The sequence below is a fragment of the Myripristis murdjan genome, chromosome 1 (assembly GCF_902150065.1).
Source record: "Myripristis murdjan chromosome 1, fMyrMur1.1, whole genome shotgun sequence".
Lineage (NCBI taxonomy): Eukaryota > Metazoa > Chordata > Actinopteri > Holocentriformes > Holocentridae > Myripristis > Myripristis murdjan.
The window spans coordinates 692,539-718,598 of NC_043980.1; the positions used below are offsets into that span (position 1 = coordinate 692,539).

At 45.9% G+C, this 26,060-nt stretch overlaps 3 protein-coding genes and 1 long non-coding RNA gene across 6 annotated transcripts in view; 2 read left to right on the plus strand and 2 right to left on the minus strand.

Annotated features, from left to right (window-relative positions):
• LOC115357229 (calpain-2 catalytic subunit-like) overlaps positions 1-26,060 on the plus strand; it is a 123,436-nt gene that overhangs the window by 75,158 nt on the left and 22,218 nt on the right. The window contains exon 1 of one of the 3 annotated variants that reach the window (XM_030048661.1): positions 25,266-25,624. The exons of the other annotated variants lie outside the window; for them this stretch is intronic. Within the exon in view, the coding sequence (XP_029904521.1) occupies positions 25,388-25,624 (237 nt within the window). The 5' untranslated portion in view covers positions 25,266-25,387. Of the gene's footprint in view, positions 1-25,265; positions 25,625-26,060 lie in introns of those variants that run through there. 3 annotated transcript variants of the gene reach the window in all.
• On the plus strand, positions 11,965-15,156 carry LOC115354547 (uncharacterized; the record flags this gene model as incomplete). The annotated part of the gene is made up of 2 exons (XM_030044983.1): positions 11,965-12,042; positions 14,257-15,156. Coding segments are annotated over exons 1-2 (978 nt in total), but the record flags the coding sequence as incomplete, so codon positions are not given.
• On the minus strand, positions 16,028-17,638 carry LOC115357335 (uncharacterized). The gene is made up of 3 exons (XR_003928101.1): positions 17,607-17,638; positions 16,470-16,658; positions 16,028-16,324 (listed from the first exon to the last, which is right to left on the minus strand). It is a non-coding gene; the product is annotated as an uncharacterized LOC115357335 (long non-coding RNA).
• aars2 (alanyl-tRNA synthetase 2, mitochondrial (putative)) overlaps positions 25,820-26,060 on the minus strand; it is a 41,539-nt gene continuing 41,298 nt past the window's right edge. Inside the window, exon 23 of the mRNA XM_030048637.1 lies at positions 25,820-25,880. The gene's annotated coding sequence lies outside the window, so the exon portion shown is untranslated. The remainder of the gene's footprint in view (positions 25,881-26,060) is intronic.

The window sequence follows — 26,060 nt, forward strand, 5'->3', positions numbered from 1 at the left end:
TGTGTGTGTCCTCCACAGAGTCCAGCAGCAGAGCTCAGAGGTTCCCAGTGCTCAGTCTGCCCAGCAGCATCAAACAGACCTGGCCTCCATATTTAAGGTGTGGAAATGTCCAACAACATAGCGACTGAAAAACAGCCATTCTGCTCTGAATCGTCTCCGTGCTGCTCTCTTCACATCTCTCAGGCTGGATTACAGCAACAAGGATTCATTTAATCTGAGATTAGTTCCAGTCAGAGTCAGCGTTGGAAATGAAGGATGTCCCGTTGTCCTGGGGACGATAAAAACAGCAGCGGGGACACAAATCTACAGTGTCTGGGACAGGAGAGAAACTCACCATCACAAATGAACTGATTGTAAAAGAAGTGAAATGTGTCAGTGTGCCTACTGGTGATGAAGGCAGAGCGTCACTGGGAGGCTGTGTCCACATGGTTTGTGTCAGTCACTCTGTCCACAGGGATTAAAAGCTTGTGTCTCTCACTGCTTCTACAGCGCTCAGTTTTCTTCCATCGGCTCGCTGCCACTTCCCAGCTGGCATTTTAACATTTATTCAACACTGAATCAACATCGTAACTCATGGGTGAATCAATGTTGAATTTGGTTTTGATTTTGCAAAGCGAATCAATGTTGATATTGTGATGTTGTTTCAATGTCTTACGTTTCAACATGAGTGAACTAATGTTGAAGGCACAACAGTGAATTAATATTGAATTAACTGTTGATTTTGCAAAGTGAATCAATGTTGATATTGTGATGTTGTTGATATTGTGTTTCAATGTCTTAAGACATTGAAACACAATATCACAATATCAACATTGATTCGCTTTGCAAAATCAAAACCAAATTCAACATTGATTCAGCCATGAGTTATGATGTTGATTCAGTGTTGAATAAATGTTAAAATGCCAGCTGGGTAATGATAATTTCAAAATAGAACATGGAAGAGGCCAATAGGTTGAATCAACATACAGATCTTGTGTAAATTTCAACGTTGATTTATTGATAGGTTGTCAACGTTTCCGCAATTGTTAGCTTTATATATTATTTCAACATTGTTTCAATGTAGAAACAACAACTGACATGTTTTAAATTATATTTCAATGTCGAACGTCGGTTGAATGCCAGCTGGGTTGGCTTTGTAAAATATCTAATGTGAGCTGAGCTGCCTGCAGAACTCGCTGCTTTAGACAAGAATACGCTCACAAGGCTGAATGCAAAATGCTTCCATGTTGGATCTCCAACACGGGCTGTTTGCAGAAATCAGCCGCTTCACACGGGCAGCTGTGCACCTCCGTCCACGGCCCAGAGGTTCGACTCTGTGATGCAGAGAAGGCAGGAAAAAGTGGCAAAGCAGCAGCACAAGAAGAGGACTGATGCTGAAAGACAGTGTGTGTGTACATTTCCATCGGCGTCCACCAATCAGAGACAGGTTTGCATTTGCACTGCAGTTTGTGATGCATTTACTGATCCAGCAGTCAGAAATACAGAAAAAACAGTCACTCAGCCAGTGACCAACAGAATATTGAAAAGTGACTGTGGCCAAACACCTCGGCTGATTTCATGTTTTTATTCAGATATCAGTGCAGTGAACAACCAGAACTTCCATGTTGGACCAGAGTGAGTCAGTAAAGTGATGACTTACTGAAATAAAGTTATTAAACCATATGTACTGTGTACAATGAAAAAAGATCTTTAATTTTGGACAGTGGTTGTTCAGTCTGGGACAGCTGAAGGCAGAATTCGGGACAGCTTCCGGACACTGAGGGAAAAACGTCATTTTGAGCCCTGGGAGTTTAGCAAAGCCCGGTTTAAAAAGAGCAGATCAGATTTCAAAGGAAGCAGAGCTCTGCTGCTCAATTAAAAACTGATCCTGATTCAGTTGGTCCAAGTTTACAGATTCATCAGCGGATGACAGTTCAGTGAAGATGCTCACTGGGAAAACAGAGGAACAAGTGATCATATGAAGATCACATGAAGGACTAAAAGCAGACGGACTACATGCTGTCAGAAGCCAGGAAGCAGAAAGAGAGAAAGCAGTTTGTCTGTTTCCTCTGACAGGGGAACCAGTTTGCTGTGGCTCGCTAACAAGCAGTGAGCTGCTCATCGTGGCTCCACAGACGTTCAAACTTCTCCTCCTCTTCTGAGAAACAGGTTGGGCTGAAGAAATGCAGCAGGGCGGACAAATCCTGCAAGAGAAAAGAAGAACTCCATCATTTTGCTCCAAAATGCAGACATTTTCAAAGTTAAAGCCCCTCAAGTGTAAATTAAAGTTAAAACCAGACCACAGTTTAAATTGATCAAACAACAGTTTTGGAGGATCAGGATTGAACTTAATCTAGTTTTAGAGTAGAAACTGAACTGAGGTTTAAAGTGGTTTAAACTGAACCCATCTTCATTTTCAAGCCGTTTTAAATGTCGGTGCAAACCGTGATGTAACTGGGTTTAAAAATGAATCCTCGTTGGTGCAGCCCAGCCTCAGGCTCTTTGACCTGCATTTGGTTTTGTGTTTTGTGTCCAAATTTCAAAATGGAACTTGAATTCTTTGATTTTTCTGTTCCAGCTGCTCGAGGAGAACATCATCACCTTTGTGAAGAAGGAGCTGAAAAACATCCAGAGGTCTCTGAGGCCAGATTACCCAGAATGCTTAGAGAGGCAGAGGGAGGATAAGGAGGAAGAGCAGAGGAGGAGCAGGGAGTTTTTTCTGCAGATCACACTGCACTTCCTGAGGAGGATGAAGCAGGAGGAGCTGGCTGAGTGTCTGCAGAGCAGTAAGGACAAAAATAATTTAAATTTAAATAAAAAAATCTTAGTTTTAGTCTTTTTGCTTCATGATTTTTCTTCTTTGGCTGTGCACTCGATGTCCAGCTCTCTTAAACTCTGAGAAATTTTTTAACTCTCTTCCTCATTTCTCACAAACTCCCACTCGTTACCGAAAAATGTCAATTACCAGCCGAGTGAAACAGCCAATCACATCAAACCAGCTGTGATGCGTCAGGCTGTTGCTTGATGACAGATTATTTCAGCCTCTGAGTTTTCCTCCCGGCCAGCAGGGGGCGGCTTGTCCTCCTCCTTCCTGCTGGTGAAAAGCAGCTTCCTGTTTTGCCGTCTCGGGACAGCGGCGGCACTCCGGCTGAGGCAGCGCTGTGTTGTTTGTTAAACTGTGAACTTTATTCTCCCCAAATCCTGATCGGGACGTGCAGCTCTTCATTTGTTCCTGCAGTCTGTTGTTTGGCGGCGGCTGCTTTGTGTTGTCGTCCTCTGAGAGCTCATGTTTACAGAGGTGTTGTCATGGCAACGCCTTGACCAATCAAGACAAACAACCGTTTTAGCTCCTCCTAAAAGTTCCTGGAGCAGAGCCTAAATCAGCTTCCAGGAACTTTAACCTGGAACCATGTTGTTGCCATAGAAATGATTGCAGAACTCGTAAAACAGCCTTCAGGTCTCGGCACACCTCGCTACGTTCTGACAGACGAACAGGACCAATAGGTCCATTTACCAGCAAATATTCACATTTCTCATAATACAACATCTTTCTTGTTGATGTTTTTGTTGTTTGTTCATTCAGAAACTGCCGCTGCAGCGTGCCAACGTGAACTCAGATCTAAGCTGAAGAAGAAGTGTGAGTGTGTGTTTGAGGGGATTGCTAAAGCAGGAAACCCAACACTTCTGAATCAGATCTACACAGAGCTGTACATCACAGAGGGAGGGAGTGGAGAGCTCAATGAGGAACATGAGGTCAGATGGATTGAAACAGCAGCCAGGAAACCAGCCAGACCAGAAACACCAATCAGATGTGAGGACATCTTTAAACCTTTACCTGGAAGAGATGGACCAATCAGAGCAGTGATGACAAAGGGAGTGGCTGGCATTGGGAAAACAGTCTTAACACAGAAGTTCACTCTGGACTGGGCTGAACACAAAGCCAACCAGCATGTCCACTTCACATTTCCATTCACTTTCAGAGAGCTGAATCTGCTGAGAGGGAAAAAGTTGAGCTTGGTGGAACTTGTTCATCACTTCTTCACTGAGACCAAAGAAGCAGGAATCAGCAGGTTTGAGCAGTTCCAGGTTGTGTTGATCTTTGACGGTCTGGATGAGTGTCGACTTCCTCTGGACTTCAACAACAACCAGATCCTGACTGATGTTACAGAGTCCACCTCAGTGGACGTTCTGCTGACAAACCTCATCAAGGGGAACCTGCTTCCCTCTGCTCACCTCTGGATAACCACACGACCTGCAGCAGCCAATCAGATCCCTCCTGAGTGCGTTGGCATGGTGACAGAGGTGAGAGGCTTCACTGACCCACAGAAGGAGGAATACTTCAGGAAGAGATTCAGAGATGAGGAGCAGGCCAGCAGAATCATCTCCCACATCAAGACATCACGAAGCCTCCACATCATGTGCCACATCCCAGTCTTCTGCTGGATCACTGCTACAGTTCTGGAGGACGTGTTGAAGACCAGTGAGGGAGGAGACCTGCCCAAGACCCTGACTGAGATGTACATCCACTTCCTGCTGGTTCAATCCAAAGTGCAGAACGTCAAGTATCACGGGAGAACTGAGACAGATCCAGTCTGGACTCCAGAGACCAGGGAGATGATCCTGTCTCTGGGAAAACTGGCTTTTGAGCAGCTGGAGAAAGGCAACCTGATCTTCTATGAAGCAGACCTGGCAGAGTGTGGCATTGATATCAGAGCAGCCTCAGTGTACTCAGGAGTGTTCACACAGATCTTTAAAGAGGAGCGTGGGCTGCACCAGGACAAGGTTTTCTGCTTCCTCCATCTGAGCCTTCAGGAGTTTCTGGCTGCTCTTTATGTTTTTCTGACCTTCATCAACTCTGGAGTCAATCTGCTGTCACAAACATCAACTTCCTGGTGGTCTGCAGTTTACTACAAGAAATCAGAACTCCTCCTCCTCCAGAGTGCTGTGGACAAGGCCTTACAGAGTCCAAATGGATACCTGGACTTGTTTCTGCGCTTCCTCCTGGGTCTTTCACTGCAGACCAATCAGACTCTTCTACGAGGCCTGATGACACAGACAGGAAGTAGCTCTCGGACCAATCAGGAAACAGTCCAGTACATCAAGGACAAGCTCAAGGGCAGTCCCTCTCCAGAGAGAAGCATTAACCTGTTCCACTGTCTGAATGAGCTGAATGACCATTCTCTAGTGGAGGAGATCCAACAGTACCTGAGATCAGGACGTCTGTCCACAGTCAAACTGTCCCCTGCTCAGTTGTCAGCTCTGATCTTCATCTTACTGTCATCAGAAGAACATCTGGAGGTGTTTGACCTGAAGAAATACTCTTCCTCAGAGGAGGCTCTTCTGAGGCTGCTGCCAGTGGTCAAAGCCTCCAAGAAATCTGTGTAGGTTCATTTAGAATTAGATATATTCAATACTTTAGTGAACTATATGTGAATTTTATTACACAAGAAAAAAAAGCTGATATTTTCAAATTTACCTTGTTTTTCACGAATTCCTCCTCAGGCTGAGTGGCTGTAATCTGTCAGAGAGAAGCTGTGCAGCTCTGGCCTCAGTTCTCAGCTCCCAGTCCTCTAGTCTGAGAGAGCTGGACCTGAGTAACAACCAGCTGCAGGATTCAGGAGTGAAGCGTCTCTCTGCTGGACTGGAGAGTCCACACTGCAGACTGGAGGCTCTCAGGTTAGTATTGTTGAATATTTAAGGGTTGATCTTGTGAGTTTAACATTGGGATTTAAAATGCCATTTTCCTGTTCATTCCCACTGGAATGTAATTCCTTAAACTTTTGTGAATCAGTCTTCTTCTCACTCAACTTTACATACAGAATATTTAAACACTGACAGTCAGAACTTATATATGAATCACATTAGATACTAGAGAGTAACATTTCTATGTCCATATATCTTTCCTCAGGCTGAGTGTGTGTAATCTGTCAGAGAGAAGCTGTGCAGCTCTGGCCTCAGTTCTCAGCTCCCAGTCCTCTAGTCTGAGAGAGCTGGACCTGAGTCGCAACGATCTGCAGGATTCAGGAGTGAAGCTGCTCTCTGCTGGACTGGAGAGTCCACACTGCAGACTGGAGGCTCTCAGGTCAGGATTCCTCAACCTGCTCAACATGTGAATATTTAAATCCTGCTTTACATGTAGCTTCATGCCACTGAACAGAATCCTAACTTGTGTGAATTTTTCTGCTCATGTGATTCTCAAACCAGCTGTCATACTAACATTCACCAGGGTGGTGAGGTGGCAGTGGGTGTACTCAAGTTTTCTTAGGTTCTGGAAACTTCAATGACCACCTTAGATTCTCAAAATACAGAGATGTTGACAAAAAAAATTGCAGATTCTGAAGTTTTATTTTCCAACCACAGCCATGGTTTCTGTTGTGCAAACAAGTCATAATCCAAAAGTAATAACTCAAACATAATACTACATGATTTAGACAGCATGAAAGAATTTATAACAGGGTGTGATTAACTTTTGAAAAATATCCAGCATATGGAACCAGCAGATCATGACACAGTACTGATAGTGCTGGTGGAGATTTGCCCCCAACTGAGAGCTTTCTAGTATTTCACATTTTCTTCTGCTTGTTGTCTCTGTTGTTGAAGTTAAAACATCAGAAAGAACTTTTAAAAGATTCTGTCAAATCCAGCTGGGAAGTCTCAAACTGAACCAAATGAAAACACAAAGCAGGTCATGTGGTCAGATGTTTATATTTGTGAAGTTTTTGCTAATATTCAGTAAATTACCCCAGTTAACTTTGCTGAGTTTAAGTGATTGCTAAAATGAGAAACTGTGTCCATGTGCAGGCTGTCAGGCTGTCTGCTCACACAGGAAGGCTGTGCTTCTCTGGCCTCAGCTCTGAGCTCCAACCCCTCCCATCTGAGAGAGCTGGACCTGAGCTACAATCATCCAGGAGACTCAGGAGTGAAGCTGCTCTCTGCTGGACTGGAGGATCCAACCTGGAGACTGGAGGCTCTCAGGTATGGAGAGAGACACACAGGGCCCTATCTTGTGCCACCCGCTATCCGCTGCCACAACCCGCTACCCGCAAATTGCGGATTTAGGAACTTCCGCTATCCCTAAACGGTATGTTGCGCCACCCGCTACCCGCTATCCGTTATGCCGACTGCATCATTTGCGCCTGGAGGTGCGTCGTGGGCGTGTTTCATGCGCTATCCCTAAAGTTGCTATCTTGCGCACACACTTTAGGGAAAGCGGATAGCGGGTGGTCAGGACCACCCGCTATCCTATCCCTAAAGTTTGGGCTGTTACGAGAGCGCGCCCAGGCGGCTTCAATGCGCGCCCCGACGGAGCCTCGCCACACACACGGTCGGACTGATACCGGGACGCCGCCGGAATGGACTGAGTATATTACTCATATAGACTGTTTAGAGGAAATACTGTTTTAATTGGACACTTACGCCAGCACGTTTTATTGTTTTATCATAAGCCAGCAGCTGTGCTATATTTTTATTTTTAATATTTTATTTGCCCAATCTACCTTGTCAATAAATTAGTTTACACATAGTTCCACCTCTGCCTCTTGTGTGTGTGGTGTGACCCGGGGATTTTACTCAATCAGTACAACCTTGTGACACGTCCACTTGGACACATGTGGCTCCACCTCCCGAATTAACTCGCCTATAATATAATATATCATATGTATATATATATATATATATATATATATATATATATATATATATATAAAGCCAACTTGCTTTCGCCTCAGTAGAAGCCCTGAGAAAATCTACCTCCCTCTCTCCATCGCGGGTTTAGGATTTAGGATTTAGGATAGCGCATCCTGCCCTTAAAGGCAATGGCACCTGGCACACTGATTGGTTTAGCTGGCGTAACGCCCAAAACACGCCTATTCATAATATAGCGGGTAGCGGAGGTGTTTTGCGGATAGCGGGAGGTGCACAAGATAGCAACTTTTACGGGGGAACGCCTCTTCCTAAATCCTAAATCCGCAAATAGCGGGTTTAGGGAGTCTGGCGCAAGATAGGGCCCACAATGTCTTATAGAGGCCTGAGGAATATTGTTTCATGTTGAATGGTGGATATGAGTGACGTGGTCTGCTAAATCCTTCATAGGGAAGGTTATTTACTGCCCATGTTTCCATCCTCAAAGAGAATCTGCTGCTCTGACTCTGTTTCTTCCTCCAGGGTGGACCATGGTGGAGAGCGGAGGTTGAAACCAGGCCTGAGGAAGTGTAAGTGTGGATTTAGTTTGATTCCATCCATCCATCCATCTTCTACCGCTTATCCGGGACCGGGTCGCGGGGGCAGCAGTCTAAGCAGGGACGCCCAGACTTCCCTCTCCCCAGACACTTCCGCCAGCTCCTCGGGGGGAACCCCAAGGCGTTCCCAGGCCAGCCGAGAGACATAGTCCCTCCAGCGTGTCCTGGGTCTTCCCCGGGGCCTCCTCCCGGTGGGGCATGCCCGGAACACCTCCCCAGGGAGGCGTCCAGGGGGCATCCGAAACAGATGCCCGAGCCACCTCAACTGGTTCCTCTCGATGCGGAGGAGCAGCGGCTCTACTCCGAGCTCCTCCCGAGTGACTGAGCTCCTCACCCTATCTCTAAGGGAGCGCCCGGCCACCCTGCGAAGGAAACTCATTTCAGCCGCTTGTATCCGCGATCTTGTCCTTTCGGTCATTACCCAAAGCTCATGACCATAGGTGAGGGTAGGAACGTAGATTGACTGGTAAATTGAGAGCTTCGCCTTTCGGCTCAGCTCCTTCTTCACCACGACGGACCGGTACACCGACCGCATCACTGCGGAGGCTGCACCGATCCGCCTGTCAATCTCACGCTCCATCCTTCCCTCACTCGTGAACAAGACCCCGAGATACTTGAACTCCTCCACTTGAGGCAGGACTTCTCCACCAACCTGGAGAGGGCATGCCACCTTTTTCCGGTCGAGAACCATGGCCTCGGATTTGGAGGTGCTGATTCTCATCCCCGCCGCTTCACACTCGGCTGCGAACCGCCCCAGTGCCTGCTGAAGGTCCTGCATCGATGGGGCCAACAGGACAACATCATCTGCAAAAAGCAGCGATGAAATCCTGTGGCTCCCAAACAGGACTCCCTCCGGCCCCCGGCTGTGCCTAGAAATTCTGTCCATAAAGATTATGAACAGAACCGGTGATAAAGGACAGCCCTGCCGGAGTCCAACATGCACTGGGAACAGGTCCGACTTATCGCCGGCAATGCGAACCAAGCTCCTGCTCCGGTCGTACAGGGACCGAACAGCCCTTAGCAAAGGGCCTCGGACCCCATACTCCCGGAGCACCCCCCACAGGGCACCACGAGGGACACGGTCGAATGCCTTCTCCAGATCCACAAAACACATGTAGACTGGTTGGGCAAACTCCCACGAACCCTCGAGCACCCTCCGGAGGGTATAGAGCTGGTCCAGTGTTCCGCGGCCGGGACGAAAACCGCATTGTTCCTCCTGAATCCGAGGTTCGACTATCGGCCGAATCCTCCTCTCCAGCACCCTGGAGTAGACTTTCCCAGGTAGGCTGAGGAGTGTGATCCCCCTGTAGTTGGAACACACCCTCCGGTCCCCCTTCTTATAAAGAGGGACCACCACCCCGGTCTGCCACTCCAGAGGTACTGTCCCCAACCGCCATGCGATGTTGCAGAGGCGTGTCAGCCAAGACAGCCCCACAACATCCAGAGACTTGAGATACTCAGGGCGGATCTCATCCACCCCCGCCGCCCTGCCACTGAGGAGCTTACAAACCACCTCAGTGACCTCAGCTTGGGTGATGGACGAGTCTACCTCTGGGTCCTCAGCCTCTGCCTCCTTAACGGAGGACGTGACGATGGGATTGAGGAGGCCCTCGAAGTATTCCTTCCACCGCCCGACAATATCCCCAGTCGACGTCAGCAGGTCCCCACCTGCACTGTAAACAGTTTCGGCAGAGTACTGCTTCCCCCTCCTGAGGCGCCGGACGGTTTGCCAGAATTTCTTCGAGGCCGACCGATAATCCTCCTCCATGGCCTCCCCGAACTCCTCCCAGCTCCGAGTTTTTGCCTCTGCCACTGCCCGAGCTGCAGCACGCCTGGCCTGCCGGTACCCGTCAGCTGCCTCGGGAGTCCCACAGGCCAACATGGACCGGTAGGACCCCTTCTTCAGCTTGACGGCATCCCTTACTTCCGGTGTCCACCACCGGGTTCTGGGATTGCCGCCACGACAGGCACCAGAGACCTTGCGGCCACAGCTTCGAACAGCTGCATTGACAATGGAGGACGAGAACATGGTCCATTCGGACTCAATGTCCCCCGCCTCCCTCGGGAGCTGGGAGAAGCTCTCCCAGAGGTGGGAGTTGAAGACCCCTCTAACAGAGGGTTCAGCCAGGCGCTCCCAACAGACCCTCACAGTACGTTTGGGCCTGCCAGGTCTGTCCAGCTTCCCCCTCCGCCAGCGGATCCAACTCACCACCAGGTGGTGATCGGTTGACAGCTCAGCCCCTCTCTTCACCCGAGTGTCCAAGACATACGGCCGGAGATCAGATGAGACGACAACAAAGTCGATCATCGACCTCCGGCCTAGGGTGTCCTGGTGCCACGTGCACTTATGGACACCCCTATGCTCGAACATGGTGTTTGTTATGGACAAACTGTGACTAGCACAGAAGTCCAATAACAAAACACCACTCGGGTTCAGATCGGGGAGGCCGTTCCTCCCAATCACCCCACTCCAGGTATCACTGTCGTCGCCCACGTGAGCGTTGAAGTCCCCCAGTAGAACGATGGAGTCCCCAGTCGGAGCACTATCCAGTACCCCTCCCAGGGACTCCAAGAAGGCCGGGTACTCTGCACTGCTATTCGGCCCGTAGGCACAGACAACAGTGAGAGCCCTCTCTCCCACCCGAAGGCGCAGAGAGGCGACCCTCTCGTTCACCGGGGTGAACCCCAACACATGGCGGCTGAGCTGGGGGGCTATAAGCAAGCCCACACCTGCCCGCCGCCTCTCACCGCGGGCGACTCCAGCGTAGTGGAGGGTCCAGCCCCTCTCGAGGAGCTGGGTTCCAGAGCCCGAGCTGTGCGTGGAGGTGAGCCCGACTATTTCTAGCCGGTACCTCTCAACCTCCTGCACAAGCTCAGGCTCCTTCCCCCCCAGCGAGGTGACATTCCATGTCCCCATCGCCAGCCGTTGCATCCGGGGATCGGGTCGCCGAGGCCCTCGCCTTCGACTGCCACCCAATCCACATGGCACCAGCCCCTTACGGCTACCCTTGTGGGTGGTGAGCCCGCAGAGGGTTGGACCCACGTCACCAGTTCGGGCTGGGCCCGGCCGGGCCCCGTGGGCAAAGGCCCGGCCACCAGGCGCTCGCTCACGAGCCCCAACCCCAGGCCTGGCTCCAGGGTGGGGCCCCGGCTCCGCCGTACCGGGCGACGTCACGGTCCTTGATTGTCTTCTCTTCATAAGGGTTTTTGAACTGCGCTTAGTCTGGCTCGTCACCTAGGACCTGTTTGCCATGGGAGACCCTAACAGGGGCAAAATGCCCCCGGCAACATAGCTCCCAGGATCATGCGGGCACACAAACCCCTCCACCACGATAAGGTGGCAGTTCAAGGAGGGGTATGATTCATCAACACAAAACCTTCAGCTGTTTAGATGGTGCAGCTGCAGTTTCTGCTGTTTGTTCTCAGCTGCTTTTACCTGCTGAACCAAACACAAACAGATCTGATGCTCCACTGCAAACATCATCACAGTTTCTCCATTAGATTTTTTGTGCTGGAAAAAAAAACAAAACAAAAAAAAACCTAATGTAATTATGCAATTTGTCATGGCCGGCTCAAGACCATGACAAATAATGGAAGATGACACAAGGAGTTAAAGCAAAACAGGATTCAATTTATTGTAAATTAACACAAAAAATAAAAACTATCCAAAAACGTTATGGCATGTATCAGTCAGTAAATCAGCAGTGTTAGTGTTTGTGTGTGTATGCATGAGAGCATCGCCAGTGGGATGGTGAATGATGAGGAGGAGCAGGGGGAGCAGAGCTTCTCCTCACTGTGTCCCACATGGAACCAAACTGGGACACCGGTTCCAGGTGAAGAACCAACCACACCTCCTGGGCATCTGCAACATAAAGAAAAGCAGCCAGCCCAACAGCCAAAGGAGGCGGGGCCGTCACAAATTTTAAAAATAATAATAATAACTGTTGTTTTTTTTTCACAATGAAGATTATGTATGAAGCATTTTGTGTATGTAGTTTGCACCAAGTGAATATAACTTGAAAATAATTCTAACAGACAAAACCTCACATCTCTCTGAGGCAATATATGAAGTTTAAATGTAGTTTAGTTTGTGTATAAATGGCTCTTCCAGAAGTAAATTTCCACAGCAGTTTGTGACGTCCATTCATTCAGATCCTGCTGTGAATGAAAAGGACGGCTGACACCATGTGTCACCATCAAAGTGTTAACAAATCAATAATCAAACTGCTAATAAATCATCAGATAATAACCACAGCAGGTCTGTTGTGTCTTGTTCTCTCCATCAGATTCTTGTGAACTCAAACTGGACACAAACACAGCAAACACACACCTCGTCCTGTCTGAGGACAACAGGAAGGTGACATCAGTGGAAGAGAAGAAGCCATATCCTGATCACCCAGAGAGGTTTAAGGACTGGAAACAGATCCTGTGTAGTGATGGTCTGACTGGTCGCTGCTACTGGGAGGTCGAGTGGAGAGGAGAAGTTGATATAGCAGTGACTTACAGAGGAATCAGCAGGAGAGGCTTGGATGTAATAAAAACTCCTGGAGTCTGAACTGCACTGATGGGAGATTCACTGCCAGACACAATAACAGAGAGACAGACATCCCTGCCCCCTCCTCCTCTAACAGAGTGGCAGTGTATCTGGACTGGCCTGCTGGCTCTCTGTCCTTCTACAGCGTCTCCTCTGACTCACTGATCCACCTCCACACCTTCAGCAGCACCTTCGCTCAGCCTCTGTACCCGGGGCTTTGGGTTGGGTTTGGTTCCTCAGTGTCTCTGTGTCAGATCTGAGGAATGAGAGTTGCTTCCTATGTGGAGAAAATCTCACACTGATGATTTTTTCCCCACACAGGAGCGATGTGGAAACTGCTGAGTCACTGTAAGAGCCAGTTATTGTGTTGACTGCAAATTATCTTCTTCCTGTTCTCTAATTTATCAAAGTAATGTAAATCTTTTGATTTAACACATGACCTGATGTCAAATGAATCCTCTGAACAGTTATTTTGGATGTCTTGTGATTAATCTGAGGATGATCAGCTGTGAGGGGGGTTGTAGGAAACGTGTGGAGAATGCAGCGTCGGCACAGTCTTTGACCTCATGTTGCAGCCCTGTTAATTGAAATATAAGCGTGCCTTAGCTGTCGCTAAAGCAGCCTATTTCTCCCGCTTAATCACCACTAATAAACATAATCCTAGATTTCTCTTTGAGACAGTAGCAAAGCTCACAAAAAACAGCCATCTGCTCCTAGCTCATCATTTACAGCAGATGAATTTCTGGACTTTTTTTTTTTTGGTAACAAGGTTGAGGAAATCAGGCAAAAAATTTATTCTGTGGATGGTATCTCACCAATTTCAAACTCATTAGTATTCGCGAGCTCACCAACAGTCCCTATTATCTCGGTTTTTGAGGCTGTCTCACTTGATACCTTATCTAAGCTTGTGATAGCCTCTAAACCGACAACCTGCTTTCTTGATCCGCTACCTGCCAAGCTTTACAAAGAATCCTGGCCTTTACTGGGCTCTACAATGCTAGATATTGTTAATTTATCTCTTAGTACTGGCATTGTGCCCAGCAGCTTTAAGACAGCTGTGGTCAGACCACTTTTAAAGAAACCACATCTTGATTCTAGTTTTTTAAATAGCTATCGCCCAGTTTCCAATCTCCCGTTCATGTCTAAAGTGCTTGAGAGAGTTGTGTTTCAACAACTCTCCACCTATTTTGCAGTAAATCAGCTCTATGAACCTTTCCAATCAGCTTTCAGGACCTGTCACTCCACTGAGACACACTTACCAGAGTTGCCAACAATCTTCTGTTGGCTATTGATGCGGACTCTACCTCTGTGCTTCTATTACTGGACCTCAGTGCAGCCTTTGATACTGTTGATCACTCCATTCTATTAGATAGACTAACTGAGAATTTTGGTGTCACTGGCCAGGCTCGTGCATGGCTTAACTCATACTTATCTGAAAGAACACAGTGTGTCATGTACAATAACACTAGATCCAAATTCTCCAATGTTAAATGCGGGGTACCTCAGGGCTCAGTCCTGGGTCCTCTTTCCCTGTACATTTCGCCACTTGGACAAATTATACGTAGCCTTGGTATTAATTTCCATTGTTATGCTGATGATACTCAGCTATATTTGCCCATAAAGGCTGACGATCCCACACAGATCAATAGATTAGAGGTCTGTCTGGCTGCGGTAAAAAATTGGATGTCACTAAATTTCCTACTATTAAACTCAGATAAAACTGAGATGTTAGTAGTCGGCCCTCCCAGACATAGACACTGTTTTGAACAGTTAACAGTTCTACTTGACAACTGTGTGATTTCACAAAGTGTGGCAGCCAAAAATCTCGGTGTTACTTTTGATCCCTGCTTATCCTTTGACAGGCACATTAAGGATATTACCAAGACTGCCTATTATCACTTACGTAATATAGCACAAATTCGGTCTTCCCTGTCCATGGCTGACGCAGAGACCTTAATTCATGCATTTGTTTCAGCCAGACTTGATTACTGCAATGTTCTGTTTTCAGGTCTCCCACAGGCCAGCACCAAAAGACTCCAGATGGTTCAAAATGCTGCAGCTAGGGTCTTAACTAGAACTAGAAAATTTGATCATATTACTCCAATTCTTGCCTCCCTTCATTGGCTTCCTGTGCATATTAGATCTGACTTTAAGGTGCTTCTGTTAACCTACAAAATCTTAAATGGGTTTGCCCCATCTTACCTTTCGGATCTCCTTAAACCCTACATTCCATCACGGGCTCTCCGCTCTCAAAATGCGGGGCTGCTTTGCTTACCTAGTGTTAAGAAGAAGTCAGCAGGTGGCCGGGCCTTTTCCTATCGAGCCCCGCTGCTATGGAATAACCTCCCTGCTGACGTCAGGCAATCTGAATCTGTTGATTCTTTCAAATCTAGATTAAAAACTCATCTCTTCGGCCTAACTTATGGCTGACAGTTAGTGGTACGGTGGGCTGGTTCTCTGTCTTAATGAAGTAACCCAAGCACTCACCTGCCGATGAGATTATTGCTCTCACGGAGCTAATTATCATTATCATTATCAATTATCTTCTGCAGATAATTAATGTTTCACCTTTGTCTCTGTGTGAGTGTGTGTGAATGGTTGATGTGTGTTTGTCCGAGTGTGTGCTCTGTCTGTTATTAACCCAGGTCTTCATGGTGTTGGTGGCTGTGTGGCCCGGGTCCCTGGCTGCTCTGGTGCATCTGGCTTCCCTTGGCGTCATCATCCCTCGTCGACCAGCTGTGTTTTTTTTTTTTTGTTTTTTTTTTTACCTTAGTGACTTTGTATTATGCATATATATCTTTTGTTGTTTGTTTTCTGTGTCTACAACATCTATTGCACGTCTGTCCGTCCTCTGTTGCTCCCCTGCGGTTTCTTCCTATTTTTCTCCCTGTTAAAGGGTTTTTTTTAGGGAGTTGTTCCTCATCCGATGTGAGGGTCTAAGGACAGAGGATGTTGTTTTTTCCCGTAAAGCCCTTTGGGACAAATTTGTAATTTGTGATTCTGGGTTATACAAATAAATAAAATTGAATTGAAAATTGAATTGAACTGACTTAAAAGATCTCAGAGGCTCTGAACAAACAAAAGGAAGACTTAAACAGACAATACAGCAGTCTAACACTGAAATTAGTCATATATGCAGGGAAATACAGGAACGGCATAACCAAACTCAGATAAGAATAATTCTCTTGTGACTCGACAGGCATAAGGGGACAGTGACAAGGGTTCTGACACACACAAGATATAGACCCACACGCACGACTCGCAAACAGTAGGGTTTTCCAAAAGTCAGTCTTTAATCCACAAGTAGAGGTTTTGTACAAGGAAGTCAGGCAGAGAAGGCAAACAAGTCAAAAAGGGCAAGGCAGAGGCAAAATCCAAAAATCCAATCAAAAGTCAAAACCACTGGGAATCAGAATATAAATGTTGGATCGCTTGACAAAAGAGATGAACTGGCACAGAAAGCAGGGAGCACACAGACTAAATACACTGGTAGAGGGCAGACAATGAGACACAGGTGCAACACTTTAGGGCGGGGCAGGTAACCACACAGGAGGGAAACTTGACAGGAAGTCATCTGAAACAAGAGGCGAGTTAGACAATATAAAACAGGAAATGCTGAACTGAAATGGAAAATACAAATAATGAAGACATGACAGAGACGGACAGCTCCCGGATTAATGACTTTACAGGAAAAGGTCCTATGAATTGGGCCAGCTTACGTGACTCTACTCTGAGAGGAATATCTTGAGCAGACAGCCATACTCTTTGCCCCGGCTGGTACGAGGAAGCTGAAATCCATCACCGGTCCACAGCCGTCTTGTTCCTAGATGCGGCCTTTAGTAGTTGATATCTGGCTTTCCTCCAGATCTGGTGGCACCGGTGGAAGAGGGCTTGAGCACTTCCGTCTCCTGTTCAGAAAACAGGGGAGGTTGATAACTACAGGCACACTGAAAAGGGATAAGACTAGAGGCAGAGCAGGGCAAGGAATTATGTACATATTCGACCCAGATCAGACTCTTTCTCCAAGAAGAAGGACAGCTGGAGGCAAGACAGCAAAGACCCTCCTCCAACTCCTGGTTCAATCGCTCAGTTTGTACATTGGACTGGGGTTTGGGTAGCAGCCAGTCGGGCTCAGGGAACTGGGACAGGGACTGGGACCAGGGCAGCCAGTCGGACTCGGGGAACTGGAACTGGTACTGGGGTTTGGGTGGCAGCCAGTTGGACTCGGAACTGGGACAGGGACTGGGACTGGGGCAGCCAGTCAGGCTCGGTGGAACTGGGACAGGGACTGGGGCAGTCAGTCGGACACGGGGAACTGGGCTTGCTAGACTGCTAGAACTGGTAGCTGGGCTTGCTAGGCTGCTGAGGCTAGTGGCTGGGCTTGCTAGGCTGCTGAGGCTAGTAGCTGCGCTTGCTAGGCTGCTGGGGCTGGTAACTGGGTTGCGGCTAGCCTGCAGGTGGCTAACATGCTTGAGGCTAGCACGCTGTTGGCTAGCAAGCCGGCTCCTGGCCAGCTGGTGGCTACGAGGACCTCCCAGGGCCAGTCAGGTTCGGAGCAGCAGGACGGGCAACAGGGAGCTGCTGTGGCACTGGACTGCTGTTGCTGAAGCTCAGGAGACTGGGGCTGGAAGCTAGGCTGCTGGCAAGCTGGCTGGCTACGAGGACCTCCCAGGACCAGTCTGGTTCCCAGAAATGGGTTCTGGGATGGAGCAGCAGGCCACAGTTCAAAGAAAAAATATTGCTCCGCTGGGTCCTGTAGTGATCTGTTCATTCTGTCATGGGGTGGGGGTGATGGTTGTACCCAAAAGCAGGAAGCACAAAGATCAGAAGAACAACAAAATATTGAATTAACTCACAGGTAATGCAGAACTGGCAGGGAACACTTGGCAGTTAGGACAAACAAGGAACAGAACTCAAAACAGGACTTAAATACATAAGAACTAATGAGAGAACAAGACACACCTGGGGAGGGGTTGGAGCACAAGACAGGAGAACACAGAGGACCAGCTGAGGGAAACACTGGGAGGGATCAGAACAATCAGGGCTGAGACACAACTCAGGACAGGTGTGGGAACTGGGAAAGGCAAACAAGACACAGGTGAAATCACTGAAAAGAACCAGGGGCCTGTTCCCTCAAGCTGGCTAACGGGATAGCCTGGCTTATTTTGATGAGCCTCGCGAGAGTTCCATTCCATCAAAGTGGCTTATATGAGTTGCAGCTCAGTAACCATGGTGACTGTCATGTCATAGAAATTATGTTTTGTTAGGTTTTGTTCTTGTGTCTTGTCTCGTGACTTCCTGTTTTATTTTGAAATCTCACTCTCCTCTTGTGTCATGTCACTTCCCCTTCCCCTTGTGTGTTTCCCAGTGGTCTGATACGCCCTGATTGTTTCCACCTGTTTCCCATTACCTTGTGTGTGTATATATAGTCCGTGTTTCCCTTTGTCCTGTGCCAGTTCATCCTGCTTTGTCCTGTCAAGTCAAGTCAAGTCAAGTCAAGTCAAGTCTTGTCTTTGCTACTTTGTTTTGTCATAGTTTAATTTCATGTTTCTTTGATACTTTGTCTTGCCTTTGTTTCTAGTTTCTACTTGTTAAGAGTGATTTTCTGTTGCTACTTTTGTTATTGAGAATTTCAGTTGTTACTTTTCCTTATTAAAAGACTATGAATTTGAATTCTCGTCTGGAGTCGTGCGATTGGGTTCAATCCTCGTAGTCCAAGTTCTGACAGTAACTTAGTCAGCAGAGCTAGCCCACTCTGTGGCAGGCTTACGGTCAAGCTTAGCTCAGCTGTGTGTAAAAGAATGTCCGACGGACGGAAACAGACCCCCAAATGACAGTCCTGTCATGTATTTTGTTGCCATGGTATCAGGGGCGAAAATCCTATTTCATTAATGGTGGGGTGGGCAATAAACAGCAAAATTTCAGAGAGTAATTCCCCGGGGGGACATGAAAAAAATGCTGTCTAGCACAACTGTACCTCCCTTTTTCTCTCTTATGCTCCTTTGAAACTCGTCGTACAGTATTGAGCGCTCAGCATGTTTATATGTTTTAAATAATGCTATTAAAAGCAATAATCCTCTAACCAAATTTCTTTGCTCACTGTTCTATTTCTACTACAGTCCATCAAAGTAGCTTTACAAGAACTAGAAACTCAAAATAAGCTCTAACACTAGAGGAAACACCTTGAATAATCCAACTACATCAAACTATTCTTCAAAAAACATTTATTGTAGTGTCGACAAAAACAAAGCAAGATAATGCATCAAATAGTGACATACAGTATACAGTATAGTTTGAGCTGTACACCGTCCCTTTGAGATCAAATAAGAAAATGAAATGAAACTATGCCACAAAATAATGCAACTTAAAATGAAAAAAAAAAAAAAAAAAAATCTATCTAGAGACAAACTGAAAATATGAGTAATCTGTTTCTGACATTAATATCCTGACAGACTTTTTGAAAGAATAAAAAGCTCAGTATTTGCTCCTCCTGTGGTCTGCCCGTTAGGGTTAGGGTTAGGTTTAACACTTAAAAACACACTATTTTACATTTATAAATAGCACCGCTTGCAATGTACTTCCATTGAATATTACTATATTATTGAAAATTATTTATTAGTGTTAACAATGTTTTTTTATTTATTTATTTATTTTTTTTTTTGGAGGGGGACAACTTTATGGATGGAGGGTCATGTCCCCCCTGACCCCCCCGGGATTTCCGCCTATGGATCACATAGGCTATTCAATTCAATTAAATTCAAATTTAATTATGTAGCACCATGTCCGTGTTCGGAAATATAAGTTCAGACTTATTTCCCACAATGTGACCAAGCATGAATGTACGTGTTTACTTAATAAAAATAAACGTAATGAAAATCATGTGTTAACACTGTGGGCTCTAGTTTCCCGGCGCAGCGCGGGGTAGCGCAGTGAGGCGAACCCCGCGCAGAGCTAGTTTCGACCGGCGAAGCGGGAGAGGCGGACAGTGTCCAAGTTTCGCAGGCGGAGGTTCGCCGAGATGGGAGTGGTGGCGCAGCGGGGGGAGGTGCCGACAGATTCGGCTTGGCGCAGTGACAGTTTCGTGCCAAAAGGCTTCGCCGAGGTGCGCCAAAAGCTCGCCGTCTGAAACCACGTCTACTTTCAGCGCAAGGCGGAGCGGAGCTGGCGCAGTGGAAGTTTGGCTGGCTGGCGCACATCACCAAAACCTCACAATCAGCACAAACGGTGCCAATCTCCTTTGATCTGACATCAGCTGTGACGGGACAGTTGATATGGAGATATATGTATGTGCTGATTGTGATCGTAGCATTGAATAGTGTTTTTTTCGGTATTTATTGCATCGTTCATGTGCCTGGGAGCCTGCCTGTGAGGTTTTGGTGACGTGTGCGCACTGATCGCCGGTCTCCGCTCCGCGCCTGTCTCCTGAGCTCCGCTCCGCCCGCGGCAATAGACCTCCATGTCAGCTGTGTAAACTTTCATTACGCCTTCACGCAGCGCATTTTAAAGGCAAGGACAGGGGCTCATTTGATTGGTTACATGTGAATCGGCTGTGTCAAACCCACTCCATGCCTTCTCTCCTCCCCTCCGCCGGTAGGAGGGACGGCGGAGCACTTGCGCCACCGAGAACGGCGTGCCAAACTTGGAAAATCCGCCTGGCCACACCCAGTTGGCGAAGCGCATCTGCGCTACGCCCCCGCCTCGCCTGGTCTGCGAAACTAGAGCCCTGTCAGTCTCCGAAATCAACCGAATAAACAATCAATTACTCGATCAAATTTTATTCATGTAGCACAAGTCATACATCAAATGCAACAAGTGTTGAACATAAAAGAGTTAAAAAAGAACATGAGATTAAATAAAAAACGTTGTCTTACGACGTCTTATTTTATTTCTCACCCACAATTTGCGATGATCCGCCTCTATTCTGCCTGAAGCCAATAATGATAATAATAATAAAACTTTATTTGTATAGCACCTTTCATACAAAGAATTGCAGCTCAAAGTGCTTCACAATAAAAAGAAGAACATTTGAAACACGTTAAATAAAAATAAAACATTAAAAAGAATAAAACAGCACAGGGTGGAATTAAAAAAGGAAAAGGCAAATAAAATAATAAAACAACATAAAGTACATTAGACTCATATGAAGTACATTAGATGCATATGAAGTACAGTAGACTCATATGAGGTACAGTAGATGCATATGAAGTAGAGTAGACTCATATGGAGTACAATAGACTCATATGAAGTACAGTAGACAGTAGACTAAATAAAACAGAAAACAATAAAAGACAACACAGTGTCAATCAATCAATCAATATCATTTATTTAACCAGGTAAAAAGACTCATTGAGATTAAAATCTCTTTTTCAAGAGCGACCTGGTCACGAAGGCAGCATAAACAGTGTTACAACAATGCATACAACAACAACAAAACAACAGCAGTCACACACTATAGCCAGCAACACAAAATGCTTACAACATAAGCACAAGAACACATGACAGGTCAAAGTAATGTAAAACATTTCAACACTAAATCAATTTGAAAAACAAGTACATTGCCCAAGAGAACTGGTTTCCCGATCCTTTAAGATGGCCTGAAATTCCCCCAAAGTGATCAGTTCAGGTAGCCTCAGATCCTTCTGTATGTCACTCCATGACCAGGGAGCAGCATATCTGAAGGCTTTTTTACCAAGATCTGTGTTGGCTCTAGGAACCAGCATGCGGAGGACATCCTGTGAGCGTAGGCTGTAGTGACTGGAGTCTCTACACATATAAGAACACAAATAGGTGGGAGCCAGGCCAAGAAGAGATTTATATACAAAAACCATCCATCGAGAACGTCTTCGGGCAGATAAAGATGGACAGTTTGCCGTTGCATACAAAGTGCAGTGGTGGACAAGATTGCCACAACCCGTAATAAAACGTAAGGCACAGTGATATACAGTGTCCAGTTTTTTCAAATAAGTGTCAGGCACGTTCATAAAAAGCACGTCTCCATAATCAAGTAAAGGAATGAAAGTGGTCAAAATCAGATGTTTCCTAACTTGTAGGGAAAAACAGGACTTATTTCTAAAAAAGAAACCCAATTTTAATTTCAGCTTAGACACAAGTTTTTCTATGTGTGATTTAAAAGACAAGTTCTCATCAATAACAATTCCTAAGTACTTATATGTCGGGACCATTTCAAGGTCCACCCCATGAGCAGTTGATATTTTTGGAATGTTCAATGGCAACCGTTTGCCATTTGAGAATAACATTACCTTAGATTTATCCGCATTTATCTGGTTTCCTCAAGTTAATGGACAGCATCTCTTTATTTGTTTTGGGGCCCACTAACAGGATCTCTGTTTTGTCTTCATTTAGCTTTAAGAAGTTATCGCTCATCCATTTGTTCACTGCCATGAGTATGTCGTCTGCATAACTATGAAAACAAACATTGTGCCTTCTGATGATGTCAACGAGTGGCAGCATAGTGAGAATAGTAATGGACCAAGGCAGCTCCCTTGTGGAACTCCATAGCAGCTGTCCTGTTCCCCAGACACATGATCTCCCAGTCTGACGTAAAACGTTCTCCCTTTGATGTAAGTTTTAAACCAGTGTAACACACAGTCAGAAAGACCAACCAATTTTTCAAGACGATTGATTAAGATGTCATGGTCAATCGTATCAAACGCAGCGCTAAGGTCTAAGAGGATAAGAATTGAGACTTTATTCTCATCATAGTTCAGTCTGAGGTCGCTGGCGATTTTAGCAAGAGCCGTTTCAGTGCTATGATGTTTTCTAAAGCCTGATTGAAATTCTTCCAGGATGTTATTTTCTTTAAGAAAGGCATTTATTTGCACTGCAGCTATTTTTTCAAGTATCTTATTAATGAATGGTACGTTTGATATTGGCCTATAGCTGCTTAGTGCATTACTATCTAGGTTGGGTTTTTTTTAGTAAAGCTTTTACAACAGCTGTTTTGAACTCATCTGGGAAGATGCCGGTTTGAAGTGAGATGTTTATAATTGCCAGGACGTGACTTGATATACTGTTGAACACCCGTTTAAAAAATGCTGTAGGTACTGGGTCAACACATGAGGTAGTGGAGTTGCATTCATTAACAGTCTTACAAAGCTCAGATAATGTTATGCTGGTGAATTTGTGTTCATTTGTGTTGTATGTGTTTATGGCTTCTTTGTATATGTTACAGTGAACTGTGAGCTTGGTTTTCCTCTATTTTCTTTCAGCTGCCCGACATGTTCTCTTTGCTTTTTTAACACTGTTATTGTTTAACCATGGGGATATTCTATCTGCAAACTTCTTTTTTACCTTTAGTGGGGCAACAGTATTTAAAGCAACTGACAGGGTGTTGTTGAATTGCTTAACCATGTCATTTAGAGTGCAGTCACCACTGTGTGGCTCAAATGAGCTCATGAGATTAGCAAAGTTAGCTGCGGCCTCATCATCAAGAAATCTCTTTGTAACCAAGTACTCCCTCTTAGTTTTTGTTAAGGTTACGGTGGCATTGAAGAGCACACAGTGATGATCAGAAATGGGCAGTTCAAGTACTGAAACGTTCTCAGTGTTTAATCCTGTTGTTATTACCAGGTCTAGGGTGTTACCAAGCTGGTGAGTGGCTTCAATAGGTTAGTTGACATAGGTGAGGGATGTTTACAAGAACACATATTTCAGTTAATCCCAATTGGATTCATGGTCATCCCACTTTTGGAGTGATCCCTTTTTATTTGGATTTTTACATGTATAATTTAAGAAAGACTGTGCCTAAGTTGTTTTGACGTCATTTATTAACAAGTGATCCTTTTATTTGGATTGTTGGATGTATAATTTCAGAAAGACTGTGCCTAAGTTTTGAAATCATTTATTAACCATTCAAAAAAAAAACAAAAAAAAAAAAAAAAAAAACTCAACCATCATCATTTTGTTCAAGCTGTGAAGACAAAGAATGAAAGCATTAAGTACAGTCCAAACCATGGCTTTCTGTTGTGTTTAAATTGATACTTATTTCCTTCTCCAGTTTTTTGATTTCCAGCCCCTCCAGCAGATGGCGCCCTAGGCACTTGCCTATACCGCCTATGCCAAAAGCTGGCCCTGTATGTGATGATTTCCCTATATTCTTCATATAGTTCCATCAGCAGTGTCTGCTCCGCTGCTGAAAATGTCGAGGCTCTCCTTTTCCCCTCCTTTTGAGACAGTTGTATCTTCGATGGTTTCCTCCACGAGCTCTACGTCCTCCCCTCGTCCTCGCCGTTTTCTACCACGGCGTTTCAGGGCCGTTATCAGTCCCAGAATCAGCAGATTGTTTTCTTCTGAATCGGCCCAAGTCACAGCAATGTCTCTTCAGAGTCCAGATGCTGAGGAGGAGGTTGGGGTTCTGGACTCAAACCAGCAGGATTTCCTTCAGACTGGATCCCACAGGAGGAGGACAAACTGGTATTTTCTCATAAATTTGTGACTTTATAATCTAAGAATTTTTGAGTTTTATTCTTTCTTCTTTTTTCTTGTAAATTTATGACTTTAATCTTGGAAATTCAGAGTTTTTATTCTCTGAATATCCCCCCTCCTCCCCCGGCTCTGTAATTGTCTTTTCTCTCTACAGTGGCCCTGATGTGCCGTCATACAGGTGAGATGAGGAAGCATCAGGTCAGATCCGGCAGTGTGTGTGTGTGTGTGTGTGTGTGTGTGTGTGTGTGTGTGTGTGTGTGTGTGTGTGTGTCAGAGTGTTTGGTTTCTCAGCCAACAGAAACACACCCTCCCTCTCAGCAGCTGTGTGAAGCTGCAGGTCAGACACCACAACACAGGAAGTAAAGTGAGCACATGTTGCCTCCAAAATAAAAGCAGACAAATGTAACAAACCAGATTATTATAACATATTATGAAAATGTGTCTTCAGTCAGTCTCAGTGATCACAGGTTCATTAAGCCTGGGTGTGAAACATCCAGCCCTCTGGACATTATCCTGAATCTTGGTGTTAAATCCAAGGACGTCATTTAATCCTGAATAAAGGCTGGATTACTGGATTACAAAATCAATGTCCAGATCTACAGGATGAGAAACTCTGTAATCTGTTTTGAAAATCACAGTTTTTCAGAATTGATCCAGTCAGATCACTTTGCTCCTGGTGGAGATGTTGTGAAACACCAGCACGTGACTAAACAAAGCTGAAATAAAAATGATTGATTGATTGTCTCTCTTTTAGTGTCTTTGTCTGCCGGTCTCTGTTTCCCACATGGATATGTTGTATTTCTTACTCTAAATTTTATGTCTACTGTGTCCCTGTTTTTATGTATTATGACCCTTGTGTCCCGTTTTTGTATATTTTAATGGTTCTTTAACATCATGGCGCATTTACAGTAATGTTAATTAATGTGCACTGTCCTCTCTAAATAAATAAATAAATAAATAAAAACTCTGGCAAGTGGGGGCTTTTATTTTGAAGGCTGTGACTGGACATGTGATTCGTCGTTGTGTCTGACTTGACTCTGACTGTGAGAGCCAAAAGAACACACACCCTGGTTCCCCTCACACACCTCTGCGGCTCTCTGGACCAGGCTCCAGGTTCTCCAGGTTCTCCAGGTTTCAAGGCCTCAGCTTTCCAGGATCCAGGCTGCAGGTGGGAGCGGAGCGGAGCAGCAGCATGTCGGGCATCGCAGCCACTCTGCAGCACCGGAGGGAGAAGGGTCAGGGCATCGGGACCAACAGCCACGCCGTGAAGTACCTGAACCAGGACTATGAGGCCCTGAGGAGGAACTGCTTTGAGTCCGGCCGGCTGTTCCAGGACGAGACCTTCCCCGCCCTGGCCTCCTCTCTGGGCTTCAAGGAGCTGGGGCCGGGCTCCTACAAGACCAGGGGCATCAGCTGGCGCAGACCGCCGGTAGGAAAATCCAAATAAATAAATAAACAAACAAACAAACAAACAAACAAACAAACAAACAAATAAAATAAGTGTAATTAACGAGACAAAGCAGGAATGGGCAGTTAGAGATGAGACATTAACGGCAGATGACGCGCGGACAGTCCTCATATTGAGAAACCCGTCCTTCATGTTCTGCTGCTTATCGGCTAACACACACACACACACACACACACACACACACACACACACACACACACACACACACACACACACACTTTTCCTCACTAAAATCTCAACTTTAGGAATCTCCGCCGCGCCTTTAGGTGTTCAAAACTGATTTTATTTATTCATTTTTAACCAAAGAGCTTCATGTCGGGTCCCTGGATGTGAGCCGAAGTGAAGAACTGCTCATAAACTTTTAAAAAATATATCTTGTTATATTTGGTGTGTTAAG